The sequence below is a fragment of the Chamaea fasciata genome, unplaced genomic scaffold, assembly GCF_029207755.1.
Source record: "Chamaea fasciata isolate MVZ Bird 193981 ecotype frontalis unplaced genomic scaffold, bChaFas1.0.hap1 SCAF_10, whole genome shotgun sequence".
Lineage (NCBI taxonomy): Eukaryota > Metazoa > Chordata > Aves > Passeriformes > Sylviidae > Chamaea > Chamaea fasciata.
This window is the reverse complement of record NW_027094095.1, coordinates 18,489,996-18,515,413: the sequence shown is the minus strand read 5'-3', so window position 1 is coordinate 18,515,413 and position 25,418 is coordinate 18,489,996. Positions and strand designations below refer to the sequence as shown.

At 38.8% G+C, this 25,418-nt stretch overlaps 1 protein-coding gene across 4 annotated transcripts; it reads right to left on the bottom strand.

The window, feature by feature from the left end:
- On the bottom strand, positions 1–20,754 carry SSX2IP (SSX family member 2 interacting protein). 4 transcript variants are annotated; one of them, XM_066192551.1, is made up of 16 exons: positions 20,628–20,754; positions 20,295–20,417; positions 19,048–19,237; positions 13,623–13,756; positions 12,733–12,899; positions 12,282–12,482; positions 10,522–10,632; positions 9,159–9,294; positions 7,431–7,506; positions 7,182–7,353; positions 6,248–6,398; positions 4,995–5,131; positions 4,421–4,588; positions 2,237–2,345; positions 1,264–1,384; positions 1–1,083 (listed from the first exon to the last, which is right to left on the bottom strand). In XM_066192551.1, the coding sequence occupies exons 4-16, from the start codon at positions 13,663–13,665 to the stop codon at positions 930–932; spliced, it is 1,746 nt and encodes a 581-aa protein (XP_066048648.1). In that variant the 5' UTR covers positions 13,666–13,756; positions 19,048–19,237; positions 20,295–20,417; positions 20,628–20,754; the 3' UTR covers positions 1–929. The 4 variants fall into 4 exon arrangements, with proteins under 4 accessions (XP_066048648.1, XP_066048650.1, XP_066048651.1 ...); XM_066192553.1 differs by having other exon boundaries at positions 20,677–20,747; XM_066192554.1 differs by lacking the exon at positions 19,048–19,237.
- Positions 20,755–25,418: the final 4,664 nt, after the last annotated feature.

The window sequence follows — 25,418 nt, the reverse complement described above, 5'->3', positions numbered from 1 at the left end:
TTACCTCTAACTTTGCAATTTTTATTACATTATAAACAAAAGAGACTTCCCCAAGGCTACACAAAAAAATAATAAAATTCTGGAGTCAATTAAAACAAAAAAACTAATAAAATACAAAACCAGCACCAGATTTGTAGACATTGCAAACAGCCCTATTACCATGGTAGCTTAAAAGTTTACTGCACACAAATCATAGAACCAGGGTCTTTTATAATAGAATTACACATTTATTGTTCACATTTGAAATACTTTGGTTCCTGACTGAACCATTGAAAGTCCTAATGGATCTGTAAACTGAGTATCACTATAAAACAATTTAAAATGCCATGTAAAATAATATTTACGTATGCATGTGTTTCATTTCATGGTTTCTCAGCATAACCACTTGTCCTATTTACAAATATATAAAGATTTTGCACTTTAAATCATTGAGATATCAAAGAGGTATTTTCAAATCACACAATAAATATAGAACCTGTTTTGTTAAAAATCTACAGTATACTGTACATTCAAGTTGAGGCAAAAGAGGATTTAATGCCAGTTACACTTGAGACGTAAATGAATGTCCAATAATTAAACAATTTCTAAAAGTGCTATCTCTGCCTGTGATGAAAGGTAACATTAGGATCCGGTATTTCATTACAGCCAAAGTTTCAGACCATTGCTTTATTCACAGAATTAGAGCTTCTGTTACTAGAAAAATATCAAAGCTTTTATATATTTTTAAATTTTCTTTCAAGAGTTGCAAGAAAGAGGCCAAAAATGGTCTAAAAAGTAAAAGCCATGTGCACACACATAGAAACACCACAATTCAGATCACCACATAATCCTCTAGAAGAATGATCAAGCTCACAGCATTCTGCTTCATTTAGAATGATAAGTTTATGAACAAGTCTCTAGCAAAAAACCCAGCAGGCAACCCTAGAAGTCTAAGGCAGCTGTTCCATGTGCAAGCTTCTACATAGCGGAGTGCTAACTCCAGAGTCTTCCCATGACTTTGTGCATTCCTCAGTTTCTTCTTTGTCATCACTTTCCATCCACAGATTTGGCATGTTATCTGCAGCAGGTTTCTCTGATGCAACACTGGAAGCAGAAAAAAAAGTTACAGTGCAATCAGAAATAATGCTTTGACTGGAAACACTATTGTTTTTATGACACAATTTTAATATCCTTTGTAATATACCAACCATAGGCTTTAGACTATGCTGTGCTCTCCACAGATTTCAGCACTCTAAAAACCATCTACAACATTGTTTCACTAACCTGTTTTGTGTAATATATTGAGATATCTGGCAAGGTTCTGGTGAAACAGTAGGACTCAATACAAGGTGAGGTTTTCTTTGTCGAGATGCAGGCTTCACTAAACGAATGTCTGGGTCAGAACCTAAGAGAGACACACATCATCAGCTAAACTGCAGTCCACTAGAAATAAGCAAGTCCTTCAAGTGTTTGGGTCCTCTGCTTAAAAAAAACCCAAAACCTACACACAAAGGCCTTAAAGCAGAGCTGTAATAATAACACTTGTTGATATGGGATAAATTTTTTTAAGTATATGTAATGCTACTGAATGAAGTTATGTTAAAATTAGGACTCCAAATTTGAAAATGTAGTATTTGCATACACAGTCACAACTGCAAGTAGTCACTCAAACGTAGTTTCTCACTTTACAATTGATAAGGCTTTTTTATTCCTTAAGTAAAGGCTTCTCCAGCATGCACAAACAGTAATTAACACCAACATGAAAACCTGCAAACTTGTCAGAATATAAAAAACAAAATCAAAATAAAGTTAGATGTCTTACTATTTACATGAACCTAACCATCACTCAAGTCAATGGAAAGACATGGCCAACTTAGCAGGGCCAGATCAATGCCTTCTCACATTTAGATTTCAAAGTGTTCACATGAAGTGGAAAACCAGAATCATTACATGTTCTACAGTATTTATGAATGCACTTGAAAGTTACCTGCTGTGCTGTCAGGTATTTGATATTCATTAGATTGTTTCACAAATATAAATTCTCTACATATGGAATTATCAGGGAGGGAGTTACAATTCCCTTTTTAAAAGGAAATTTTGAACCATCAGTTGCCCTGACATGTGGAGGCATACAGATACATGGTAAAATTTTTCTTGAGACCTTTTGGTCTTTTAATTGTTTGTTCATAGTTGCGACTTCTAGTTCAAAGGAAGAACAAGAAACTGTGCAAAAACATAATTTGAACCAAATACTTGCTTCTTAAGAAGGCACTTGGAGTTGTCACATTTTCAGACTTGCAATCAGCAGTCATACTTAAGAACTGGTGCTTCAGCCATGCTCCTCTATCTTCTTCAAATGCCTTTCTCTAAGAAAAGAAGTGACAGTTTACACTTACAACCAGAGGAAAAAGCCTAGCCCGCATTAAACTGGGGCTATTCTATTTCAGAAAGCCAAAGTTGTAACATGTCCATGTCACTAAGGAGAGCCAGCAGCTTAACACAGCAAATACTGTCTGTGAGCAAGCTTTTGAGCCCAACGAGGATTGGCTGAGGAGGCCAATATAAGCCAAGTCCCACAGTTTGCTCCACAGAGGTTTGAGTAATCCTTTCAACTTTACTGCTCTACACTCCAGTGGCACCATCTCCTATGCTTCCCATCCCCCTCAGAGCAGCACTACCTCTTGGAGCAGCCCTCATCCAAGGCAGCTGCCAGGAATGATTACTGCTTAAACCTTCTAAACAGGGAAAAATTACATTGAAAACAGCACTGGTTGCTTCTGTCTAAAACTGGGGCCAAAAAAACCCGAAATGTTGTTTCACTTTCCAGCCCCTCGAAGCACAGAAAAAGAAATAATGTCTAACAGACAACCACCAAGAGTTCCAATGGCTCTGGAATCAAGTGACAAGCTCTTTCATCTCCAAAAACCATCAGTGAAACAGGATGCTTCTATTCTATGTCAGTAGAAAAACAGAGGAAGCTGAACTCCAACGCAAACTTTCACAAACACCTACAGGGCTTACAGCACTGCTTCTCATTTCATACTTCAGCATTCTGACAAGCTGAAGCATGAGCAGATATATTTATGCTGCAATGTAGTCCTAAACATTTCCAGACAAACAATTATTGTGTATTCACTCACAACTTTTAAAGCTGAATTCAATGTGCAGCATGAAATTAACCAACCCACTAAAATGCAAATAAAATTAAATTAGTCATAGTTAGTATTTGTTACCATGTGAACTACCGCTATCCCAGTAGCTGTTCTGGGCCAGACAAGTTGGCCAGTCAGCTCCATATTCAGTCTCCAACAGTGGCCACAAGAGATGCTATTTATGAGCAGGGCCACGTGCATTCCCTCACAGGTTCCCATTCCCAAAAGCCATTTGATTATAGACACTGAAAGGCACCCCCTTGTGCCCCATTTTTATTATTTGTGAGTGTGCTGCCCATAAGCTCAGGCAACTGCTTTTTGAACTTGATGGTATGCATCGCCTTTACAATCTCCTTGGAAAAAAATCCAGAAGTCAACTAACTATTAAAAAAAAAAAGCAAGGTACCTTTTTGGGTATGTTTTTGACTTAATATCAAAAGTAAGAGTTCCCTCTAGTCCAAGTCTTGAGGGATTTGGTGAACAATAGTAGTGCTTTTGTCTACTCAAACTGAATCCACAGCTTTATAAATTTTAATCACATCCCACTCCAACTTTCTGCTCTGCACATCAAAGCAAGCTGTTCTGTAAGCAATGAAGTCCATTTCATTTTTCCTTCAATGGCATTTTTTCTGTCATATCTGCACCATCCCAGTCTCACAATCACATCATCATAACCTTTCCCTGCCAAACTTGTAAGCCCCATCACATTTTTGGCCCTAACGATGGGCTAGACTAAAGGCCATGTGCTAGAGATCATTCACAGACACATCCACCCTGACTGCCAGTATCTGTGCTTACTGACCAGCTTAACTACAAAACCAGAACAGAAAATGACTCTACTAGGGGAAACATAGCAATTGCTTGGTATTTTTGCAGAAGTCATTGGTTTTCACCGAAGTTTAGAAATAAAGTATCTTTGAGATTCAACCCTGAGGCCAAATTTGACTGAAATTTGCATAGGCCTTACTTTTGTAGGGAACCAAACTTCAGCAGTATTCTAAGGGATTTAGTTAATAAATTTTGGAATTGCTTAAGAAATTTCAAAAGCTGAAACAGTGATGATTTGGTTCCAGCTACAGAAGTTGTATTTTCCAATACACACAAAAACCTTGGCTTTTTGAATTGCCAAGAGAATGATCTTCCAGAACAACCAAAGATATGTTTCATACAGTATGGCAATGATCTTTCTCTACAGACATCAGAAAAGATACTGCTGGATGGCTGCACTTCAGCACATGTAAAATAAAGACTTGTAATTCATCTTCCATAAGAGCTCCCTTTCCTAATACCTCAAGTCCTAATCTAATAGCAGCTTCTGTAAAACTTTTTCGTTCCTTCTCGAAATTCTTTTTTTGTTCTCGAAACAGTCTCCATTCTTCTTGCAGACGCTCTCTTTCTTCCAACAAATAGCAGTCTTGTAGTAACAGAGTGGTGTCATCATCACATGTAAGCTGTTGCTGTAGATATAAAGCAACAAAAGCCAAATGTTAATTTGGGAGTGAATTAAGAGGTACAGTACTTCCACAGGTTCAGTTTTAACAGAAAAATGGTTGAAGTTTAACATGGAAACAACGCAGTAGATATCAAATTGAAGGATAGTGGGGGCAGATTTCAGATAGCAATCAAGATGTCCCTGTTCAGGCAGCCTCACCTTTGTTTAGCCCCCCCAGAACAATTCCTACCAGGAGCAAAAACTCCTTAAAATATTAGCTTAGCCACTAGCACAGTTAGACAACCCACTAAGTTGTTTTATTTTAAAAGCATGATGAAGGAATGGAAAAAGGCTCAGAGGCAAGAGTGAAACATTAAAGAAAATACACTTGGATTCAATCAAGAAAAACAAGAAAAAATAAAGCCTACTACCTGTAAGAGCTGTTGCTGAGTTTTGATCATTTCTTTACATTGCTGAATCTCTAACTCTAGCTTTTCAGTTTCTAGCTCATGGTCTTCTCTTGAAATGACATCTTTTTCATTCAAAGCACCTGAATGTCCACGTGACACTAAGGGGGAAAAAAAAAGTAGCTTTAAAACAAGTTAAAAAACCCCAACACCTCATATCAGAGACTCCAAGGAAGAGCAAAAGGTTTTAGACTACTTGTTTCAGCCTGAAAGACAGATACACAGTGTACTCAAAAGCATTTCCATCAGAGACAAGAGATCCAAAACTGGTGCTACTTGGGTAAACCAACCATCTACACTGTAATTAGAGTTACACAAAATCCTCACTTGTTTCAGTAGTCATTTAAAAGAAAACTCACGACAACTAAGGATTTTTTTTTTCACTGACATGCTGTTAGCCCATTCTTCTGAGCCCATGTTTGAAGGGCTTATGTGTTCATAAAAATATGACAGTAACTATATTTATCACAGATATAAAAAGAAAGCCTTTTACTTCAAGTCCTGTGAAGGAGAAATGGAGCTAACAAACATTGGATGCATGTTTTCATTCCAGTAAGGGAATGAATTACAGAAACGGTTGTATTTTGTACAATTACATTCTGCTTTATTTAACTTAATGCATACCTAAATCACAATGATTGTAATAAACCAAGTTTTGATCCCCTAAAGCCAGTACTTGAACACTGATAGAATCCTAAAGGGCTATATATACTATGGTCATCCCTCTAAACCAAAAAAAACTGGAAGAAGACTCCAAAAAAAGAGTAAATAATTGTAACATTTTCCTGATGCTTATTTTTCAGTTAGTTACACAGAATAAAGTATTACAAGCATTCTTGAAATCCTCTCTAGGGTGCAAATATACTCTCAAAGGCCATCTGCTCTTTTATTTGCAATTGCATGCATGACCTTCTCAATTTTACTCTTGACAGCAAACATCCCTGTGGTAGTGGCTGCATTTACTTGCATGGGAAAATAATACTAGGAAAGAATTTTATATATTTTTAGCTGTCTTAATGCTGTTTAACAGCTGGAAATGAGGAGAGTCCAGCACCATGCCATCAGTCAGTTTGTTTTAGAATGCCACCAGAAGTCTAAGAGGATGTGGCACAAAAAGGCGCTTGAGAGGGAATTACATATTTTGCATCCAATTATTTCAAAGCACCACATCGGCATTATGTTTTCTAAAATGTATTTTATACGTACACAACACCAACCTTGGTTATCCAGCTTTTCAACGTGGTTTTTCAACATTCGCCACTGTTTTCTAATGCTGTTGGTAAGCTGCTCTCGCACAGTTTCACAAGATAATTCCCACATATTCTCTTTATTTAATTCTCCAATATCTTCCTCCTGGTCTGACAGCACCTGTAGGAGTAGAAATAAGAAGCTGCAAACCATTCACCCCTCCAAATATGTGTATTTGTTTATATAAACATGTGCATAAATTCAATTTACTGAAGAGAAGGAAAACCCTTACATAAAGGAAAGATTCTTCCATCCAGGGAAATTTGACTCTCACGGAGTTCTGCTCCCTGACAGCATAATTCTGAGGAGGCAAGTGACCAGGCAGTCGCCAGAACCCCACCACAGAGACTGTGGCTCAGCTAGCAAGACTCAGTCACTCTCACATCTTCAACCTAGACACGTTCAGACTACTGAGTTCTGCTGTCAGACTTAAGCAGTAGCTGCCCCAGTATGGGGGCAAGTCATCAAGTTCAGAAGAGTACTCACACCTTACAAAGAAGGTGACAGAATCTAGTGCTTTTCTACACAGGCATGGCAACAAACTGTTCAATAAAAACATCCTGTAAAGAAATACTTAAAATCTGGAAGCAAACAAACAAAAACCCCAGGCACGCAAAATGCAGTATTTTGCATTGCAATATAGAATTACATACCAGTACATACCACATTTAAATTCATTCAAAGAATATTTTCAAGTTTTTCATTGACTTACTGGAAAGAATACACTGTGTATTGTTCCCAGAGAGCAGAATATTTAAGCATAGATGCATTTCATGCAAAGCACATGATGTGCAATCCACTGCAACTCTCAGTTTACTTTTTTTTAAAAAAACCCCACCCAATTACTCTAGCACTATACCACGAAGTTCAATGGAGACTTAATTTTAACTGAAGAATACTTACCAGCCCATCTTCAGATCTTTCTTTAGGTTTTTGTTTCTGTGGTGGAAGAAGTGAAATAATATCTTTCTTCATTTGCTGAAGAACTTTCTTTAGCTCAGCATTTTCCAGTAAAAGCTGTTTTTGGCGTTGTTCGTAATCACTTAACAGAACTTTGTACATTTCTTCTTCATTTCTGGAAGAAATAATCTTACAGTAACAACATAACAGCCCTAATACATGCTTCAATTAATATTGTTCTAAGACAACTACCTGGCTTCTGTCTTATCAGTCCTCCATGCACCTCTCTTCCCATCAGCTCTACCAACATAATTTAGCACTTCCATAGCTACAAATGAAAAGGATATTTCAAAGTGTGAAACAATATACAAATAGATAAAGATTTATATGACATTGCATTTATATGTAGTTATTAGAAAAAGACCACATTACTCAAATATCTCCCTCAGTCTTGAAAAATGAAAGTACACAGCCCTGCTTAAAGCAAAAATTACATAGTCAAAGGAAAAAAGGTAAGTTTTTGAGTTTGGAAACTCAGAAGGATGCATTCTCATCCTGTCTTATCTTTTTTATGCACTTCTTAAATGACACCTTCATCCCTATTTCAACTTTTATATCAGTGTATCAACTGTATGCTCATTCTGGCAATAATGCTAGTTTTATCTCATGTTTAGGGTAAGGAACTTATTAATATTTCATAAGGTAGTCCTCAAAACAAAGAAACTTCTATGTCCACATTTGTATAAAAACAAAATAAAAACAAAAACCCCAACAACACCAAAAACAAAGACCCAAACCCAATATATGACCACAGATTAGTGGGCCAAGCTAGTTAGCTATCAAGCAAACAGTAACTAGTTTTAAAACCCTGCTATTTTCATTTCACTGATACTTGAACTAGTACTAGCCACTTGAAGTTAAGGATGTTTAAGTTTTGCTGACCTCAGAGTGCAGTTTCTAGAGCTTACTGAACTGATATCTAAAGATTCTCTGCAGCTGAAATAGGTGTTTCTCCTGCTGCGTCCTAATCTGCTTTGGCTTAACCACAAGGACTTCCAGAAAACTAAATCAGCAGAGAACCATCTTGGCAACAACACAAATAGTTTTCTTCTGGGTTAGTGAACTAAATGAGCTTACTAAAACATGCACTACAGCTGGCAAACAGCTGAGTTTGGGGGTGGCAGGTGGACAAGAGCAGGACTTCCACTGGAGATACACTATATAAATAAGGCCAGATATACGAGCAAAAAGGTACTTTTTAACAAAATTATGTAGCAACAATACCCATTTTCAGCCATTTTTCACAGAAAATTATATTTATGGTAAATAGTACTGATGAATGTCTTGATCACACCTTTTGGGCAGTACAACACAAAAGTACTCATGATAAAAGGAGATCTGGTTTGTCCTCATTTCACATAGCACAGGATGGTACCTCTGCCCTGTGTTCCTTCCTCTCAAAGCTCTCACTACTTGTGCTAACCACAAGCAGAGCAGTATCTCCAGAGTAAAAAGCTCACGCAGCGTGCCTTCCTGATGGCAACTGCTTGAAACAATACAGTGTTTATGACATTATCCAAAATCTTGTGATAGCAACAGTAGCAAGAAAATCGAGATGGCTCCAGCATAGGCATTGATTCCTATGGAATCCTAGGAATAAATATTCCTTAGTAAGGGGGGGGGGGGGGGGGGGACCAACAAAAAAAAAAACACCACCACAAAAAACCAGCCCCACCTCATTTGGTAAAGATCAGCATTTGGTTTATGCTTGGTATGTAACCGTATGTAACACAACATAGAAAAAAATCTTATGCAGTCAGCTAACATGAAATATTGCAGCTTTTCTCTAACATTCTAACATCCAAATAACATCTGCAAGAGGGCCGCATTGCCATTAATGATAAAAACGCTCAAAATTGGCTCTGGTTAACATACAGAATATGCTAATTTTGCTGTGGTAAAATTCAAAGAGCTACTTACCTAACTTTTTGTCTTTTTTATTCATGACTAACTGATGTAAGCGTTCCTTTAATTTGTTATATTCTCTCTCTTTCCTCTTCATGTCATGATTGTATTGTGTAGCTCTACTTGAAATTATGTTCTGTAACTTCTGAACCTAAAAGCAATGTCACAAAAGGCTGTTTCTTCCACTACTGCATAAATTTTAATTCCTTCAGAAAACCAAAATGCATGAAGCAAAATAAAACTTCTATTAAACTGTACTTCTGGTAAAAGGAAGTGACAAAAGGAATCACAAGACCTCTCCCACCCCATGGATTCTGATCTCAGACTTATCTCAGAAGAGGTAGTTTCTTCACAGGAGAAACCCACATCGTAAGATTATAATACTATAATTCCTCTGAAGTATAACTAAATTCATGTTCTGATAAGTCACATAACCTTTATGCAGGGAAAGATACATCTTTCAATAATTCATGTTCAGTATCTAGGTTTACTCCAATTCTAAACATGCCTGTTAGGCTCACCCCACAAAAATAAACTCCTCTTCCTTGGGGCAGCAGGACATTGAAAGATAAACTATTCTATTTGGTCTAAAACAACATTAAAACATCTAAGCAAATTTTTGACATGTACTATCAATTCCTAGGGTTGTTTTGTTTGGGTTTTTTAAAATTTTCTGATTTAACCTTACAAACATACAGCACACATTCAATATCTTAAGCCAGAACTTTAGGAAGTTCACTAAGTACAGTTAGTACTGTGATTCCCAACTGCATGAATATGTTTATGAACACAGAACATCCACAGAAATTTAGAGCAGCCACATTCACAAAAACATAGGAGCCATTTGAAGTACAATGCTAGGAAAGGAGCATACAGGAAACAAATCCCGAACTAAGAAGCGTCTTGGATGTCGAAGTGTTTTCTAATCTTGATTGCTTCAAGATATTTAAGTTTAGGGAGATTGTGGTTTTGAGCTGGGTTTTCCCCCCACCTCCGTTCTTATTGGTCTTTTGCTCCCCTCTACAATATAATAAAACCCCAAAAGCCTCTAGACACAAATGTTTAAGTGACTGAATCCTGTTGCCCCTCCTACTTTTTGAAGTATCAGAACATTCTATGATAAAGCTATACACAAAATCTCAGAGAATTGCACACCTGCATTTCTGCAGTACTCTCTATTGTTATAACTATTGTTATAACTTGGACCTATCCCTTATAAAACCTACTTATCCATATGCAACATGCCAGTCACCTTGAACGACAACATTTACCAACAAAAAACTACATTCAAAATGAGAAATTACAAGACTCCGTGCAAAAAATAAAAAATTCTTCAATATCTGTATAATGACTTGTGTTAATGTACAAAACAACTCACTTCATCCTTTTCATTTTTAAGTAACTGGTGCAAATTTCTGTTCTTGCTTTGCAGTTGTCTGTCTCTTTCCTGAAGCCCAACTATTTCCCTTTTAGATAATTCCAACTGTTCCTAGAAAAAGTGTTGATAAGTTCAGTATCAATAAGAATTAAAAGCATAAGATTTAAAAAAAACCCCAACCAAGCAAAACAAACAAACCCTGCTAACCAAACTGCCAAACCACCTCACTTGAGATATAGCTTGGTATTTAACAGATATCTTTCACAGTTAGGACTTTTTCATTAAGTCAGGATTCTGTAAGTATGTCTGCACTGTGAGAGCGAGGTGGATACTAAGCAACCTGTATGAATTTGGAGCTACAGTTTTGCTGGAGCATTTATGTTGAATAATCAAGGGTAAAGTTAACACAGATGTACAGACTGATCAAAACAATGCAAATGGAACATTTCACATATGCAGAGAAGGCTAGACAGATGATCTCATTATAACAGACAACGCAAAACTAGCATTTTAGAAAGTTTTGTCCATGAATAAGACTGAGACCCAAAACTGGCAGCTTAAATGACAGCCAAACACTATACGCAAGCTTTTCCTTCATATACACAGTGAGGTACAAATGTATAGATATATTTAAGCAACAAGAACTTCTAAACAAACCACAGTGAAATATAGGTAACACAATAGTGGAAGTCAAGAGGATTGCTGTATGGTATCTGAAAGAATCTACATGAGAAACCTCACAAGCTGACAGCCAAATTAAATGCCCTGGGATTCATGTAGCACAAAGAAGATTTCCCTCTCTCCCCCTTAAAGCTATTCATCTAGGGAAAGCAATTGGAGTGTTCTAGAACTTAACATTTTGCAGTGTTTGTATAAAAATCAGTGCAGTTACAGATTACTTTTAATGTCATCAAAATCCCTCTTCATGAACGACCAATCTCAGTGAAAGAGCTACTATGATTTTGAAAATCTACAGCAGAATTTCTCAAGGAGATAGTGCCGACCAGCCCCAGTGAAAAGCAAACCTAAAAAAGCATGAATCATGAAAAAGCACTGAATCATGCACTGAATTATTTTATTTTTTTTTCCTATTTTATTTTCTTGATAGAATTAAGAGAAATTCAAGTCTTTTCTAATATGACTGCACATACAAATGCACCCAGGAACTTCCAATATATCAGCTACTCCACAGGGACTGGCCTTGAGCATGTGTTTCTCCTGTGATAAAACGAAGCTTAGTAACTTCTGGTTTGACAACAGTTTCTCAGCAATTCTTACAAAGAAACTTTGTAGTTGGATGTCCAAGGAATCCAATAACAAAAGAAAACCACATGGAAAAAGCTAATTATATGGAAAAAGATTAATAAAAACCCTGCACTAGAAGAGTTACCTGTGCTTTTACTTGTTACAATCACATTGAGAATTTATCTTTCAGAGCTGGGCATACCCTTTGAAGCAATACTAAACAATAGGAACTGAAGTGTTTAATATTTTCACCCAAACTGTACATTAACACTCCCAATTCAAACAGTCCTCCCCCTTCCTTGATTAAGGAGGCTAAAATTCTAAGTAATAAGAAGTCCTCTTATTAACTCATATTTCATTAATTTTAAGGCATTTTTGTTTGGGAAAAGACTTCCAAAAATCTCAAAATACAACTGCAAACTAGTACAAGGTAGAAAAACAAACAAACAAAAAAGGACTTGCTCTTAAGAATGTAGAAAGCTGCATAATTCTAGTGGAATGATCCTGTTTTCTACCTTTAACTTAGCATAGCAGTTCTGTAAGTGATCCATATCACTTCCCAGTTTCAGATGCTGCATTTCTACTTCTTCCTGAGCTCGAAGGTTCTTGTGCTGCAGTGCAAGCAATTCATTCATACAATTTATGATAGCTATTAAATTTAATTCTTTTCCTTTGGACTCTGCATAAATAGAAGGAAAGCCCAGTGTTGTTAATTCCTGGAAAAAGAAAAGGGAGAAGGGGAGGAAAATGAGATCAATAATTGGATCAATCCCCCACCATTCTACAAAAGACAGAAACAGTATCAGGTGAAATCCTGTACGAAGGGGGAAAACCCGAATCTTACTTCCCACCAACTTCAGCTTCTGGGCACTGAGGAAGAAGCCTTCTTAATCCAGTCAATCTTTTTTACTACAACTGATTGCATGCAGGTGACAATCTCCAAATAAACAAAAAGATATGGCTTACCCTATCAATATAGGATATACTCTGTTCAATATTATCTTCTGTGCAGAAGGCACTGAAAAAGCTGTGCATGTTTTTGGATGAAGGCAGTGACAAGCGTAGCACTTGTGAGTTCATGCTTGTAGGAGATCTCTTTCTTTCTGAGGTATATGGAAGTATATTTTTGCTATCTAAAAGTCAAACATTAAGAAGAAATCAGCTATTATTTTAACACATCACATAAAATCAAATCCTTATATACTCAAGTTACTATTTACAGAAATTTAGATTCTAGACCTCAGAATTTGATCTAGAATGACATTAAATAATTCACAATATATATAAAAAAGGAACTTTCACTGAAGATTTAGACTCAATAACACTTTAAAGTGTTGTACCTTTCAAATTTTATTCATCCACCAAGAAAAAACTGACCACACTTCCTTTTTATTGACTTAATATAACACAGGCGTAAGACATGTGCATTCAGTAAAATTCTTATAGCATGTATGGTATTATTATACTTAAGCGTATGCTGTAATTTACTCTTCCACTAGGCAGAAATAGACAAAAAATATTTATTCCTTTAACAAATTTGTAACCAATTTATGAAGCAAAAGAATACAGAACAAGTAAATAAATCTTCGAAAATACAAGATACATTGATAGGCATGACTATAAAAACCAAAACATGACTGCAAGTTCTTAACCTTTCCATACATGCGCAAGTACAGTATTTCACATTAGCATTCCTGCAAGGACTCAATCCAAGACAAAGCACTGTTTGTCTTATTTACCATGCTGTTCATCTACTCAAATATGTCGTGCACAAAACTCCAGTCTCACTCTTTAGCAGCTATAATATCACTGATAAAATAAGCAAATCAACTAAATTCAAAATATTCCCAGTTTACCTGATGACAGCACCGGCACAGTAATAGTCTTCCAATCTCCCATAGCAACAGAGACAGGCTGGGTACCTGAGCAACTGGTTCAGCAGCAAAGTATTTAGTACAATTGCTGGCAACGTGTGTTACGTAGGCATCTCCTAAAATAGCAAGAGCATTTTAGATTAACAAAAGCAGCTAATACAGCTAGAAGGTTAAAGAAGGCACAGGAGAGTGACTACTGAACTTGAACCACGTGAAACTTACTACTTCTTTACACTAAATTTGGAACACAGTAAGCACAAATAGTACACTGTAAAAATGATGCATCAATCTATATTTAGCCTTCACTGTCTTGGAAACCCTTAACCAAAACGCCATGAAAATAAAGACTCATATTGTAGATAACTCGTTTTTTCTGTTGATATACATCAGAGAAAACAGAGCAAGCCAAGTATTTTTTCCTGCCATATATAACCAGGAAGCAATTTTATTACTGTAAACTTATATGAAGTTTTAACATATGTCTGTGTAAATGGAATTGTTACTTAAAGAGATGTATTACAGAGCCTCTAGAGAGCATATATTGGCAGAGGGCAAAGGAACTTCTGATAAATATTTAACCATTTAAATTAACTTACACATTTAGTAATATTGCCTTTCCCTAGCAAGTTGCTTGCTTCCTTGCAGAAACTCCAAAATTGTTGAAGGAAACAAACAGAAGCCTTACCCCTGTTAGCACAGCCACTCAGTACAGCACCATCCCTCTGGAAACCAAAGGGAAGCCACCCACCCAAAAGAAAGAACAAAGTGATCATCCCCTCACCCCACAGTAAGAAGGCACATAATAGCATTAGTTACCTCTCACTGCTGGAAACTTTAAATCCAGCTTGGATGCTAAAGATTTGGACAGCACAACCCATCAGCTGTTACAGAAATAATGATACTTCAGGAAAACAAACTTTCCACCTGACAGAAAAGAAGGGCCCTTTGTTTCAACCAATGCTTTAGAACAAAGTCTAAAGTCTGTTTTAGATGGATTCCGTAGATTTTGGAGCACAGGGATGTTCCTCCCTAACCCCTTGCTAATATTCCAATAAACACACTATGGCTAAGCAACTTCTAAACTTCTGACACCAAAACCTTTTATTTTTATCACCGTGGGAAAAAAAAAATCATTTGGGCAGGGAAAGAAGGGAAGGGGGGGAATGTTTTGTTATCCCTAAGGTCTCTTGAGAACAGAGACAGTAAAAATGCTTACCAAATGTCAAAGAACAAAATAGTGTCCAAAGAAACACCAAGTTTCTAAGAGATCATACCGGTGCAGAATCATGCAACAGAATGCTCAGCACTAAAACTAAAGCTCTAAATAATTATCCAGCTGGATGCACATTTCTCCAGGTTCATAAATGTACACAGGAAAAGAAAAAAGGTAATCAGTTATTCCTCACGTGTGTTGCAATTCAGTAGGTCCTGAAAACTTTCAGATTAGAAAGTATACATAAGGCAGCAAGAAAACACAGTCAATGTGATGATCTAGTTGCTGTTCTTGTTAAAGAAATGGTTTGTTCTGCTTTCTCTCTACACTTGATTTATGCATTTTTTTCTCCCCATAAAAGCAAGATGTTCACAAATTAACTAGACAGTGCTTTTAAAATGGAATTCAAAGTCAGTAAGTATTAAGAGGACACACTTCTTACACACTACTTTCATTTTTGATGGATCCAACAGATAGATAAATGCACAAACATAAGAGAAAAAGGCAGCAAATTAAGGTACAAGTATGTTTTCATTACTGAAATCACAGCCCTGCAATCTAATAACATTTTTCAAAAGATTATTAAGAACCTCAATATAAAAATTCCATCAAGCATTATTGGAAAGTCCACAAAAACACTTATTTTAGATATGCTGCTACTTCCAAACAAAGTGGCTTTTATTCTTTAAGAGACTGCACCCACACTCAGTGAATGTACAGTATTATCAACCCCCAGGTCTCTCTGCACTGACAATACTATTCTGACACAGCATCTGTCACCCTAAACAAAGTCTGACTGGAAGCAGGACTAACCCAGGTGTAGGAAAGCAGTGATTCTCTAAATTTGCACCCTGCAAGTCACACACAGATTCATTCAGAGCAGATGCTTTAGCAAGACCACCCTGTACACAGGGATTTGTTAGAGTTACTTCCCTACCAGGTTCAGTAACTTGCTCAAAAACCTGTAACCTCTTTCTAGAGGTAATTGCCCCAATTGGCACTTCCTCCCCCAAGCAAGAAATTCCTGGAGGCCAAGAAATGGATGGATTGTGCAAAAATGAACCTCTGGGACTCAACTTCAAAACTGTGAATGCAAGAGCAGAACCATCTCACTGAAAAAACGAATCTTGTATCAAACAAAAAGACCCCAACATACACCCCACTAAAATCACAGAGAGTTTGATGAATACCAAGAAAATAGTAACTAAATCAAGGTATTTAAGTGCTAGTTGGAATAACTGAAGTACAAAAATCCCAAGGAACTTAAAAAAAACAACAAAAAAAAAAAAAAAAAAAAAAAAACCAAAAAAAAACCAACAAAAAAAAAAACCAAAAAAAAAAAAAAAAAAACAACCAACAACAACAACCACTGTCATGGTAATAACATACCAGAACTTCTTTGAAAGCCACCTTGGGAATTTTTGGACAAAGAAGTACAGAAATATTTCCAGGAACTTCTAGATAATTCACTAATAAATACATCTTTTTTTTTACAAGAACATGATTAAAGTTCAAACTTAGTGTATTTCATAAGCCCAAGGAGCTGAAAGAAGCCGTTCATAAAATTACTGGTTTGTGTTTTGGGGAACAGGAGAGGAACTGACAATAAATGTGCCAAGATTTAAGACAGAAATCTGATTTAGTAAGCCTGAGTTCAGGCCATATAAAAAACTGAAAATCATAAGCAGCAAGAAGTAGAATTATAAAGTTAACACAATAAAGCACACTTAAAAGCTCTAAATATCACGTTTAAACTTGAAAAGGAGCAGTTGTAAGTGGGTTAGTAAAACACATTCAAACAACCAGCAGAGAATTGTCACAGTGCTGTGATCATATTGCACCATCTGGTCATCCCCAACCCAGACTGGGTGTGACACAAGTGGAAATGCAGTATCTGCTAACCCAGAAAATTTATACCCCACACCAAGGTAGGGAGGATATGGAAAGGCACCTCTGGACAGGTGCAGTGTCTGAGAAGAAAGTTTGAAGAGACAGCATCAACCAGAAATTGTCTAACACTTTTTCCCCGTATATTTCAAACACTACAACTTGTGACATGCATGTGTTTCAACTTGTAAAATTGCGGGGGTTCTTAGCATTTACTTGAAGACCAATGTGATTCTTTTCTACTAAAATAATACCCAAAAGGAGCTATGGAGCTGTTTAAAGCTTTTGCATTTGTCCAGTAATCCACAGAGGTCACACAGATGGCTTTTATCCGGATAGACAAAAAGACACAGAAGTCTAGGTAAACTCAGGGTACGCTCTAGACATGACATTGTAGGTTTACGAATACATCCCTGATAACATCAGGACATATACTTGCTTTGCTTCATGTGATTGCCATTAAAGTCCCTACATTTTCTCCCTCGAGTTTTGACATTTATTGTCTCTCTTCAGAATTCTTAATAACAGTTTACCATTAGCACTGATATATTTATTATATCCAGTGATAATGGTACAGTAAAAAGAACACCTTCCCCTAAAAATCTATTACAGTTTTAGTGATCTTTATTTAATATTGTCATTTTAATGATGGCTCTTGCAATTAAACCTGAGCCCAGATTTTTCTTCCCACACTGACAAAATTGTGGCAATTTAATCATTAATCTATTAGCTACAAAATGAGGGTGAAGAAAGCCTTCAACCTATTCACATTCCATGGAAACTTTAAGTAATATCAGATTTTCAGCTGAATTTCTCAGTATTGTCAAAAGTAACATGAAAAATCAAGTCAAACCACCCAGCCTGTAGGTATGAGGTCTCTGTTCACTCTGAATGCATCATACTCAAAAATCCCAACTACATTTCTCCCCTCAATTTTACGTAAAAAAAAAAAAGGAAAATAAATTAAAATTACCAAGGGTATTAACAAAATAAATATTCAATCTTCTCAACACATATAATTACACAAGAATGTACTCTTACATCTGATAAAAATCAGTGATCAGTGACTGTTCTGTCATAGCCTTTGTCTCAAACACTCAGGTTACGTAGAATATAATCTGATGTACTACCTCAAGATTCAACTCTACACACTGTGTACACAGATGACTGAAATTCTCTTAATTCAATCACTGAAAAAATTGAAACACATGGAAACGTTTTACGTGGCTCCCAAATTGCTACCCCATTTTAAACTAACACATTGGATTTCACATTAGCACTTTCCTATCACTACACAATAACTCTATTGTTAATCTTCAAAACTGCATTTCTCCCTTCAGACTCACAAACCCCATACTATACATAACCACAGCAGAACATTCTGTTACCAAATTCTCCCTAAGCCACAGACAAGAAGAGAACCTCAGAAACCACCTTCTGCATGTCCTCCTCTTCTTCCTGAGGTCAGCTTTAGCCAGACTTCACAGCTGTCTATCTCTGCAAGCACACAACTTTTTAAAAGAAAAGCAAACTGCGATCTTATTAGTTCCTAAAGTTGGAGAGATATTACTGGGCACAGCTAGAACTAGTATTGCAGATATCAGAAATTAGGAAACTTGCATGTTTCAGTAGCATATAACCTGAAAGTTAAATCAGGCATGGAATTCAAAAAGATAACTACATAGATTCTCTAGAGACTACCAGTGAATTCAAGGAATAGTTCTCCTGTAAATTCTTGGTTTCTGTTAATTAAAACATGTCACAGAAAAGACCTGACAACTCCAAACAAATGGGACAGGTGAAATGTCAGCATACCTTCTCCAGAAGAAAGGAACACTAAAAAGTCTGCTACAGTGTTCTGGAAGAAGGAATCATCCAACACACCTGGGCAAGACAACATAACTGGATTTTCAGAAAGCTTTTCACAATGTTCCCTCCAAAAGCCCTTAGATTACGATGTTAAAGAATTAATTAACGACAGATTATAAATGGGAAAGGGCAAAGTTTAGGAACAAGTTACAGGAGGGTGAGCAAAGTGTATGAAAGTCACTAAGAGACAAAAATTAGAGTCCCAAAGGGGTCTGTGCAGGCATCTCTGTTGTTCAGTAAATTTTAAAAAGGCAACAAACACGTGATATACTCATGTACTATACAGAGTTATTCACAAAAATAAACACAGGTTGAATGATGAACTGCAGAAGGTTGTCCTCATACTGAACAAATGGATAATAGAAGTCAGCAGCTGAAACTCCTTGTTCATAAACACAAACTAACACAATGAAAAAGACAACTCTGCTATGCACTTACACCAACAGACTCTAGTTAGGCATTATCATGCAGGAAGAGATTCCAAGCCCCTGTGATTAGTCCTCTGGAAATAACAGTTCCCAGGCAATTAACAGAACCCTGGAGCAGAGGACAGAAGAGATCACCATAATGTCTCCTGATGAATACTAAGCTTCTCCACCTTAAATATCTCACAGCAGTACAACCTCCCCTGTAAAAAAAAAGACAGAATTTACCTAATTATGGTGCAAGAAAGGTCAGGCAATGCTTTCATACAAGAAAGTAATAAGTTGCGACTTTTCAACTAGAAGAGGAAACAGCTGGAGAACCAGGACCAATATACAGAACACAAATATTCTTTGCTTCTTTTAACATGGCAGTTAAAAAGAATGCAGTGAAACATTCAATGCAAAAGCTGGGAAATAAGGGCATTTTTCCCACATAAGACACAAACTGTGGACTTGCATCACCATGAGGTGCTATAAATACTCAATACATAAACTGCCTCCAGTTTTTTAAAAAAAACATCCATCAGCATCTATTACAAGACAGATACAGCCTCTGCTCAGAAATCCTTCAATTCCAGACTGCAGCATCTTGGGAGGACACACATATAAAAGCATTGCTGTACAACCAAACTATACTTAACATCTTTTCCTCAGCATCTGCTGCCAGCTTCAGAACCGAGATATTGAGCCCCACGAGCCTGGTGTTACCCTCTCCGGTGATCTTTCTGGTCCAAATTAAAACTGATGCTAGTATCACAGCTTTCTGCCCCCATCCTACCCCTCCCCCCCAAAAAAAAAACCCTAGAAACATCATCTTCCCCCATAAACACCTATAATCTGAAATCCCCATTCATTGTATCAAATAATTTCTCTAGGTCTCCTTTCTAAGTTCATTGTTAAAATTCACCTAATACGTTCTCATTTTACTTTGAATACCTCTTATTTCAAGCCATTGCCCTGAAATTCCTATCATACCTTGGCAGCTTATGGAGCTCTGCTTAACTATTTCACTCAGCACTGCGAGCAGCAGAGCGCTCTACGTAATCTGGGGATGCAGGACCACTACAAACTAGTCTGGCAATACGATTTGATCTTCAAATCTAAAGTAGCTTTGCTGCAAATAAATAAAACTTTAAACAGCGGTTAAAAAAAAATGCCCAAGTCACTTACGAAACCCGTACTCTGACATCACGTGAGCCGCCAGCTCAACCCGAGCAGTCACAAATTCCCTGACTCAGTAGAAAGCTTTACGGCTCTCACCTCCGAGCATCTGCCGCTTGTGGCTTCAGAGATAGCGAACGCCGGGCCTTACAGCGCCGGGGGAGCGCCGGCAGAGCCCAGCCCCGCCGCGGCTCTCCCTCGTCCCCGCGGGTCAGCCGGAGCCTGCGAGAAGGGAACACATGTCAGGACCCACAACTCGCCCGGGCCAGCGGCTGCTGCGCCCCCGCACGGGGCCCTCCCCCGGCCCGGGGCCAGCCCAGAGCACAGGAGCGCCGCAGCCCCCGGGCTCGGCAGGAGAGCCCGGCACAGCAGCGCCGGTACCTCCGCCCCCGGCCGCCGCCTCCCCCGCGCCCCGCCGGCGGCCGCCGTTACCCGCCGCGCCCAACGCCCCGCCCGTGACGGGGCGGAGGAGCCCGCGCACCCCCGCCTGCTGCGGCCGCGGGGAGGGGGAAGGAGGAGGACAGCGGCTCCCGAGCGAGCCCCACGGCCGGTGCGGCCCTGGCCGGGCCCCGCGGGGTTAAACGGCGCCGCGCCGGCCCCGCCCCGCCCCGCCCCGCCGCCATTGGCCGGGCGGTTGCCGGGAGACGCGTAACGGCACCTGCCGCGCCCGCGGGCGGCCCGGCCGCGCCTCCGCCACCTGCCCGCGGGCCCTCCGCCAGTTCCAACCCGCCCCCCGGGCCATCGCTCTCTGCCTCTGTAAAAAGTCACTCTCTCGCTTCTGAAAGCTTTCTTCAGGAACGGGAAGGTGTGACGAGGCTTGCCCCGAGCCATCTCCAGGTTCCACAGCCCCAGCTCTCTCCGCCCGAGGTGCAGAGGTGCTCCAGCTCTCTGAGCATCTTCGTGCTCTGCTCTGGAGCCGCTCTCCCAGGACGACACCGTTCCTTTGCTGAGGACACCCGAGCTGGGTGCAGTGCTCCGGGCGGGCTCTCACGGGAACAGAGGGGGAGAATCCCCTCCCTCGACCTGTTGGCCGTGGTTCTTTGCTTACAGCCCAGGACAGCGTTGGCTTTCTGGGTTGGCTCATGTCCAGCTTTTCATCCGCAACAACCCCTAAGTCCTTCTCCACAACTGCTCTCAATGGGTTCTTCTCCCAGTCCCATGTCACGAAAATGCCTCCCTGTAAAGGACCTGACAGCCTTCTCTGCGGCTGGGAGTGATGGTGAAGAAGTACCAAGATACCCAGTTTGGCCCATACTAGAGAACATTAATTAAACTTTCCAATGTCACACCAGTAAATATGTGATGTGTTGCCTTTCAAAATTTGGAGTTTTCATCCTACTGTATTTCCGGGTTAATGAACAACAACTTTCAATATTATCAACCTGTTGTAGTATTTCTTTAATTAGGATGAGGTCACCAGAACAGGTCCAATATTCTCTTTATATTTCGCTTTGAGGGGAGTACTTTGTTGGAGGAGTCAGTGCAAATTATCACAAGCATTAAACAAAGTGTGCTCAAGGAAAGAAAATTCATCAGATAATCCGGGACTATAAAAGGGAAATTTTGAGGCAAATAACCACCAAAAATGCTCGAAAGACCTCATATTCAAATGAGTTAATGGAAATAATTAGCATATACATTCAGGAAATGTAATGAATATGTAGTAGAAACGTGATGAATATGCATTAGTTCCACGGATATAACCTGGCCTGTTAAGTTGCTCTTGGTGAATGCTTTGAGAAGGAATCCCCATGCATCGAGCACTGCTAATAAATGAATGCCAGCTTTCTAACCTAGTAAATTTATTGAGAGGCTTTATTCCCTGGTTTTCGGTGGCAGGAAGAGATTGATGATTATTCTTGCTATTTTTTCGTCAAAAGAAAGGGTGGCATAGACCAGATCAAGAAACTGAAAAAAAAAAGGAAAAATTACTGACAGAAAAGAGGCTTAGAATGCAGTAGACACAATGACTATTGTGACTGGAAAGACATCACCACCGAGAAATAGCAGCAATTAGAACATAAAATATATTGTAGTTACATACCCTTTTTTAAATTCAATTGTCCACCCAAGTTGGCAAATTTTGTTTACTTTCTTGGTATTTTCAGCATAAGAAAGTGGTAACATAGGACACAAGTAGTACGCTAGCATTTTCACTGTTAGGGTCACCAAGTAGACAGAGCAATGCTCTGTGTGCAACAAGGGATGGAGCTGCAAAAGAAAATGGGCCTTGTAGCTTTTCCTGCCACTAACACACTGTGATAAGCCTCCCTACGTCTCTCAAACACTGCTTGCCCTGCTTCCAGATTCTCTTTCATTCAGCATTTCTGGTTTTCAAAGGTCAGCTTAAGAATGGAAAAATGCTGAGTAAAGTTAAAATCAGCCTTTCAGAGGTCAACAAAATTTTAACTTCAAGGGCCAAAATACACTCCTGCCATACATATTGGAAATAAAGCTTTTTTTCTCGTTTATGAGCAGATCATAATTACCTCTCCAGGCAGTTGAAAAAGAATATGGGACAAGTAAACTGACTATTTCTTGCTGTGTCAGAAGGATGTTCTGTCAGCTTGCAGAAATACTGACTATTGTTTTGACTTTTGGTACCTTTGCAAAAGCACTAGAATTTTTTTATAACTCTTTTTTGGGTTTTTTTTTGTTATTTGTTTTGTAGGAAATCATTCCTCGCTTCCTCGCAGTGCAGAAGAAAACTTTCACTTTATCACTCAGGTTAATGCAAAGACTTTGGACCTTTATGCTGCAGCTTTGCCCCAGGTGCACTCCGAGGAGGAAGCAAACTTACACAGAATGTGTTAGTGGTAATGGCAAGGGGGACAACAGACCTTGTTCACAGGAAGGATTAAGCTCCTGGAGCTTTAAAACATAATACAGGCATGGGTGGCACCGAATTCCCTTTGTCCATTTGATCTTCGCAGCTGTTCCTGAAGTTGATGCTATTCAAAGGAGAACTCCCCAAGCACTTTGCTGTGCATCACGGATCGGGTTTGGTTTATGTTTTTTTAAAAGGCTGGCCAGGAAAGGAAAAGTCCTTGTGGGATGCATTCAGGCAAAAGCATCAGGAAATTTTACCTTATGAAAAACTGTAGTGCAACACAGTCCTTCACTGATAGTGCACCAATTTGGTATAACATAGTCTTTGTAAACTGTGGTGAGAAGTAAAACACATCTTTCCAAAGGGATTCATAACAGGGTGACATAAGGAGGATTTTGGTATAGAGAAACGGTGGTGTCTTTGGAAGCTTAGGGTCCTAAGGGATGCAGTAAAGGATAACATCAACTATTTCCTGTACTCTCTTGAGTAATATCATAAATATCCTGTAGTGGATATCAGGTCTTTGACTATAACCCAAATTTTAAGAGTATCTCCTTAAAGAGTTTTTTTAGTTCTTTACTTGGGTTTGCTCGAGTCTAATTAACTGAATTATCTGCAGTCTCTTTTTATTTTGCTTTATAATTTAGTTTAAAAATAACCAAACAACTTGTATTATTTCAAAGCTGTTCTGCTGTGTCATGTGGACTGTTAGCCTAAAAATTAATTGTAGTTCAATTTCTTTTATAAACATACTTTATAGAATGAATTATTAGAGGAATCTTGAAGAGGTATTTCTAATTTCTTCTTTGTAATTATTTGTCAAAATTTGGGATTAAGAATTATAACGGGAAAAATATTAAAGAACCAGAAGAAACTGCTTTATGAAGTGAAATATACAAAATACCTCTCAAATCTTAAATTCAAGCTGGATTAAACCGTAACATGAACAGTAAGGCAACAGGCTCCTACAATTCAGAAAGAGGGACTGATCCACAGTTTGTTTGCATTTCAATTCAAACTCATCTTCTTAAGTACATTCAGAAGCGCTGTTTGCTGGAGTGGTTTCTATAGCAGTGTCCTGCTTGATTACAAATCAGCAGGGCTGACGAACCCTGGCCTAGCAGAAGCTCATTAAAATGTCTGATCCGGTTATGCAATAGGCCGGTGGCAGCCTGTGACTCCTTTATTGTCTCTTGGTGTAAGGACTGCACCTCTACAAAGCCCAGCTCATGGGGCTTTCATGTCTCTTTGTGAAGATGCATAAAAATAACCCCATAAGCCAGTCTGTGGGTTGTGCTCTGCACTAGTAAGCGCTTTAAGGTCTGCTCTCAGTTCCAGCTCACACATTAGAAGCTCCAGTCATGCAGTGATCTTGATAGGTGTCTCTGGATGCCATTGCAGACATCCAAAGATGTTGAGACCTGCAGCAGGTTACACTGGAGGCTCCAAAGATGCTGAGACCTACAGCAGGTTACACAGGACTTTACATTCTTAAACCCACTTATGTGATCCATTCCCTCCTCTCCCCCAGTGTCCCACTACGTGAGAGTCACTTGGCTCAGTATTTAAGAGACATTCAATTTCTGGCTGAAAGTTTCCTCTGCTCCTGCACTTGGACAGTGAAATTTCAGACTAATCCCTGTAAGGTTAAAAAACCAGAGAGAAAGATGCCTGTCTTTCCCTGGGAGTTTGACCAAGGACACCAACAGTCACAAAAATATCCTCAGATGAGGTGGTGTTCTTACTTGTCAGAGTAAGTCTTTGTGCCAAGCCAAAGCCATGGAAAGCAAACTAAGCTTCAGGAAACCAAGTGGATGCAACACAAAAGGGATGCTGACTCCACAGAAAAAAAAACCACAGCCAAAACCTTTGAACAAGACTGCCTCAGGGTGAGTGACAAGATGCCAACTAAAACACGGACTGCCACTATTTCACTGCTCCTCCCCAAAACTGTCTACATAGTTATGCTTTTGCACAGGCCCTGCTTTTTAGTGCACCCTCCATCTGAGTCAGTTCAGCTCATTAATTCTATTTATTTTAATTTTTTGTTGGGCTAGAGTTCTAGCAGCTTAGCAAGTGAATTGGCTCACAGCGTGTTCCAAATATGCTAGAGCAAGTACAAGGCAACCTAGGATAGAAGAGAGAGAAAAGAAAGAACAGGGAGAGGAATGAGACTCACCAATTTTAGTGTCAGTGAGGCATTAGATACTAATCCCTTTCAGGGAGCTACAACCACACGTTTCTCTCTCTGCAACCCTGTTTCTGATTAGAGATGGGAGCAGGTATTTCCCTCATTTAGCTATCTCCACACATGATATGGGTACCATGGGCACTCAATTTTTTTCTTCCATTTTGGGAGGCAGGCACCAGGTAACCTTTTGCTGAATTTACCC

What these genes read in the sequence shown, in the direction of transcription:
- SSX2IP (XM_066192551.1), bottom strand. Translation starts at nt 13,665, where the DNA reads ATGGGAGATTGGAAGACTATTACTGTGCCGGTGCTGTCATCAG. An exon ending in TTAAAAATGAAAAGGATGAA is followed by an intron (nt 9,295 to 10,521) that starts GTGAGTTGTTTT and finishes CATTGCTTTTAG; the next exon opens with GTTCAGAAGTTACAGAACAT. An exon ending in TGAAAAGCTGGATAACCAAG is followed by an intron (nt 5,132 to 6,247) that starts GTTGGTGTTGTG and finishes TTTCCCCCTTAG; the next exon opens with TGTCACGTGGACATTCAGGT.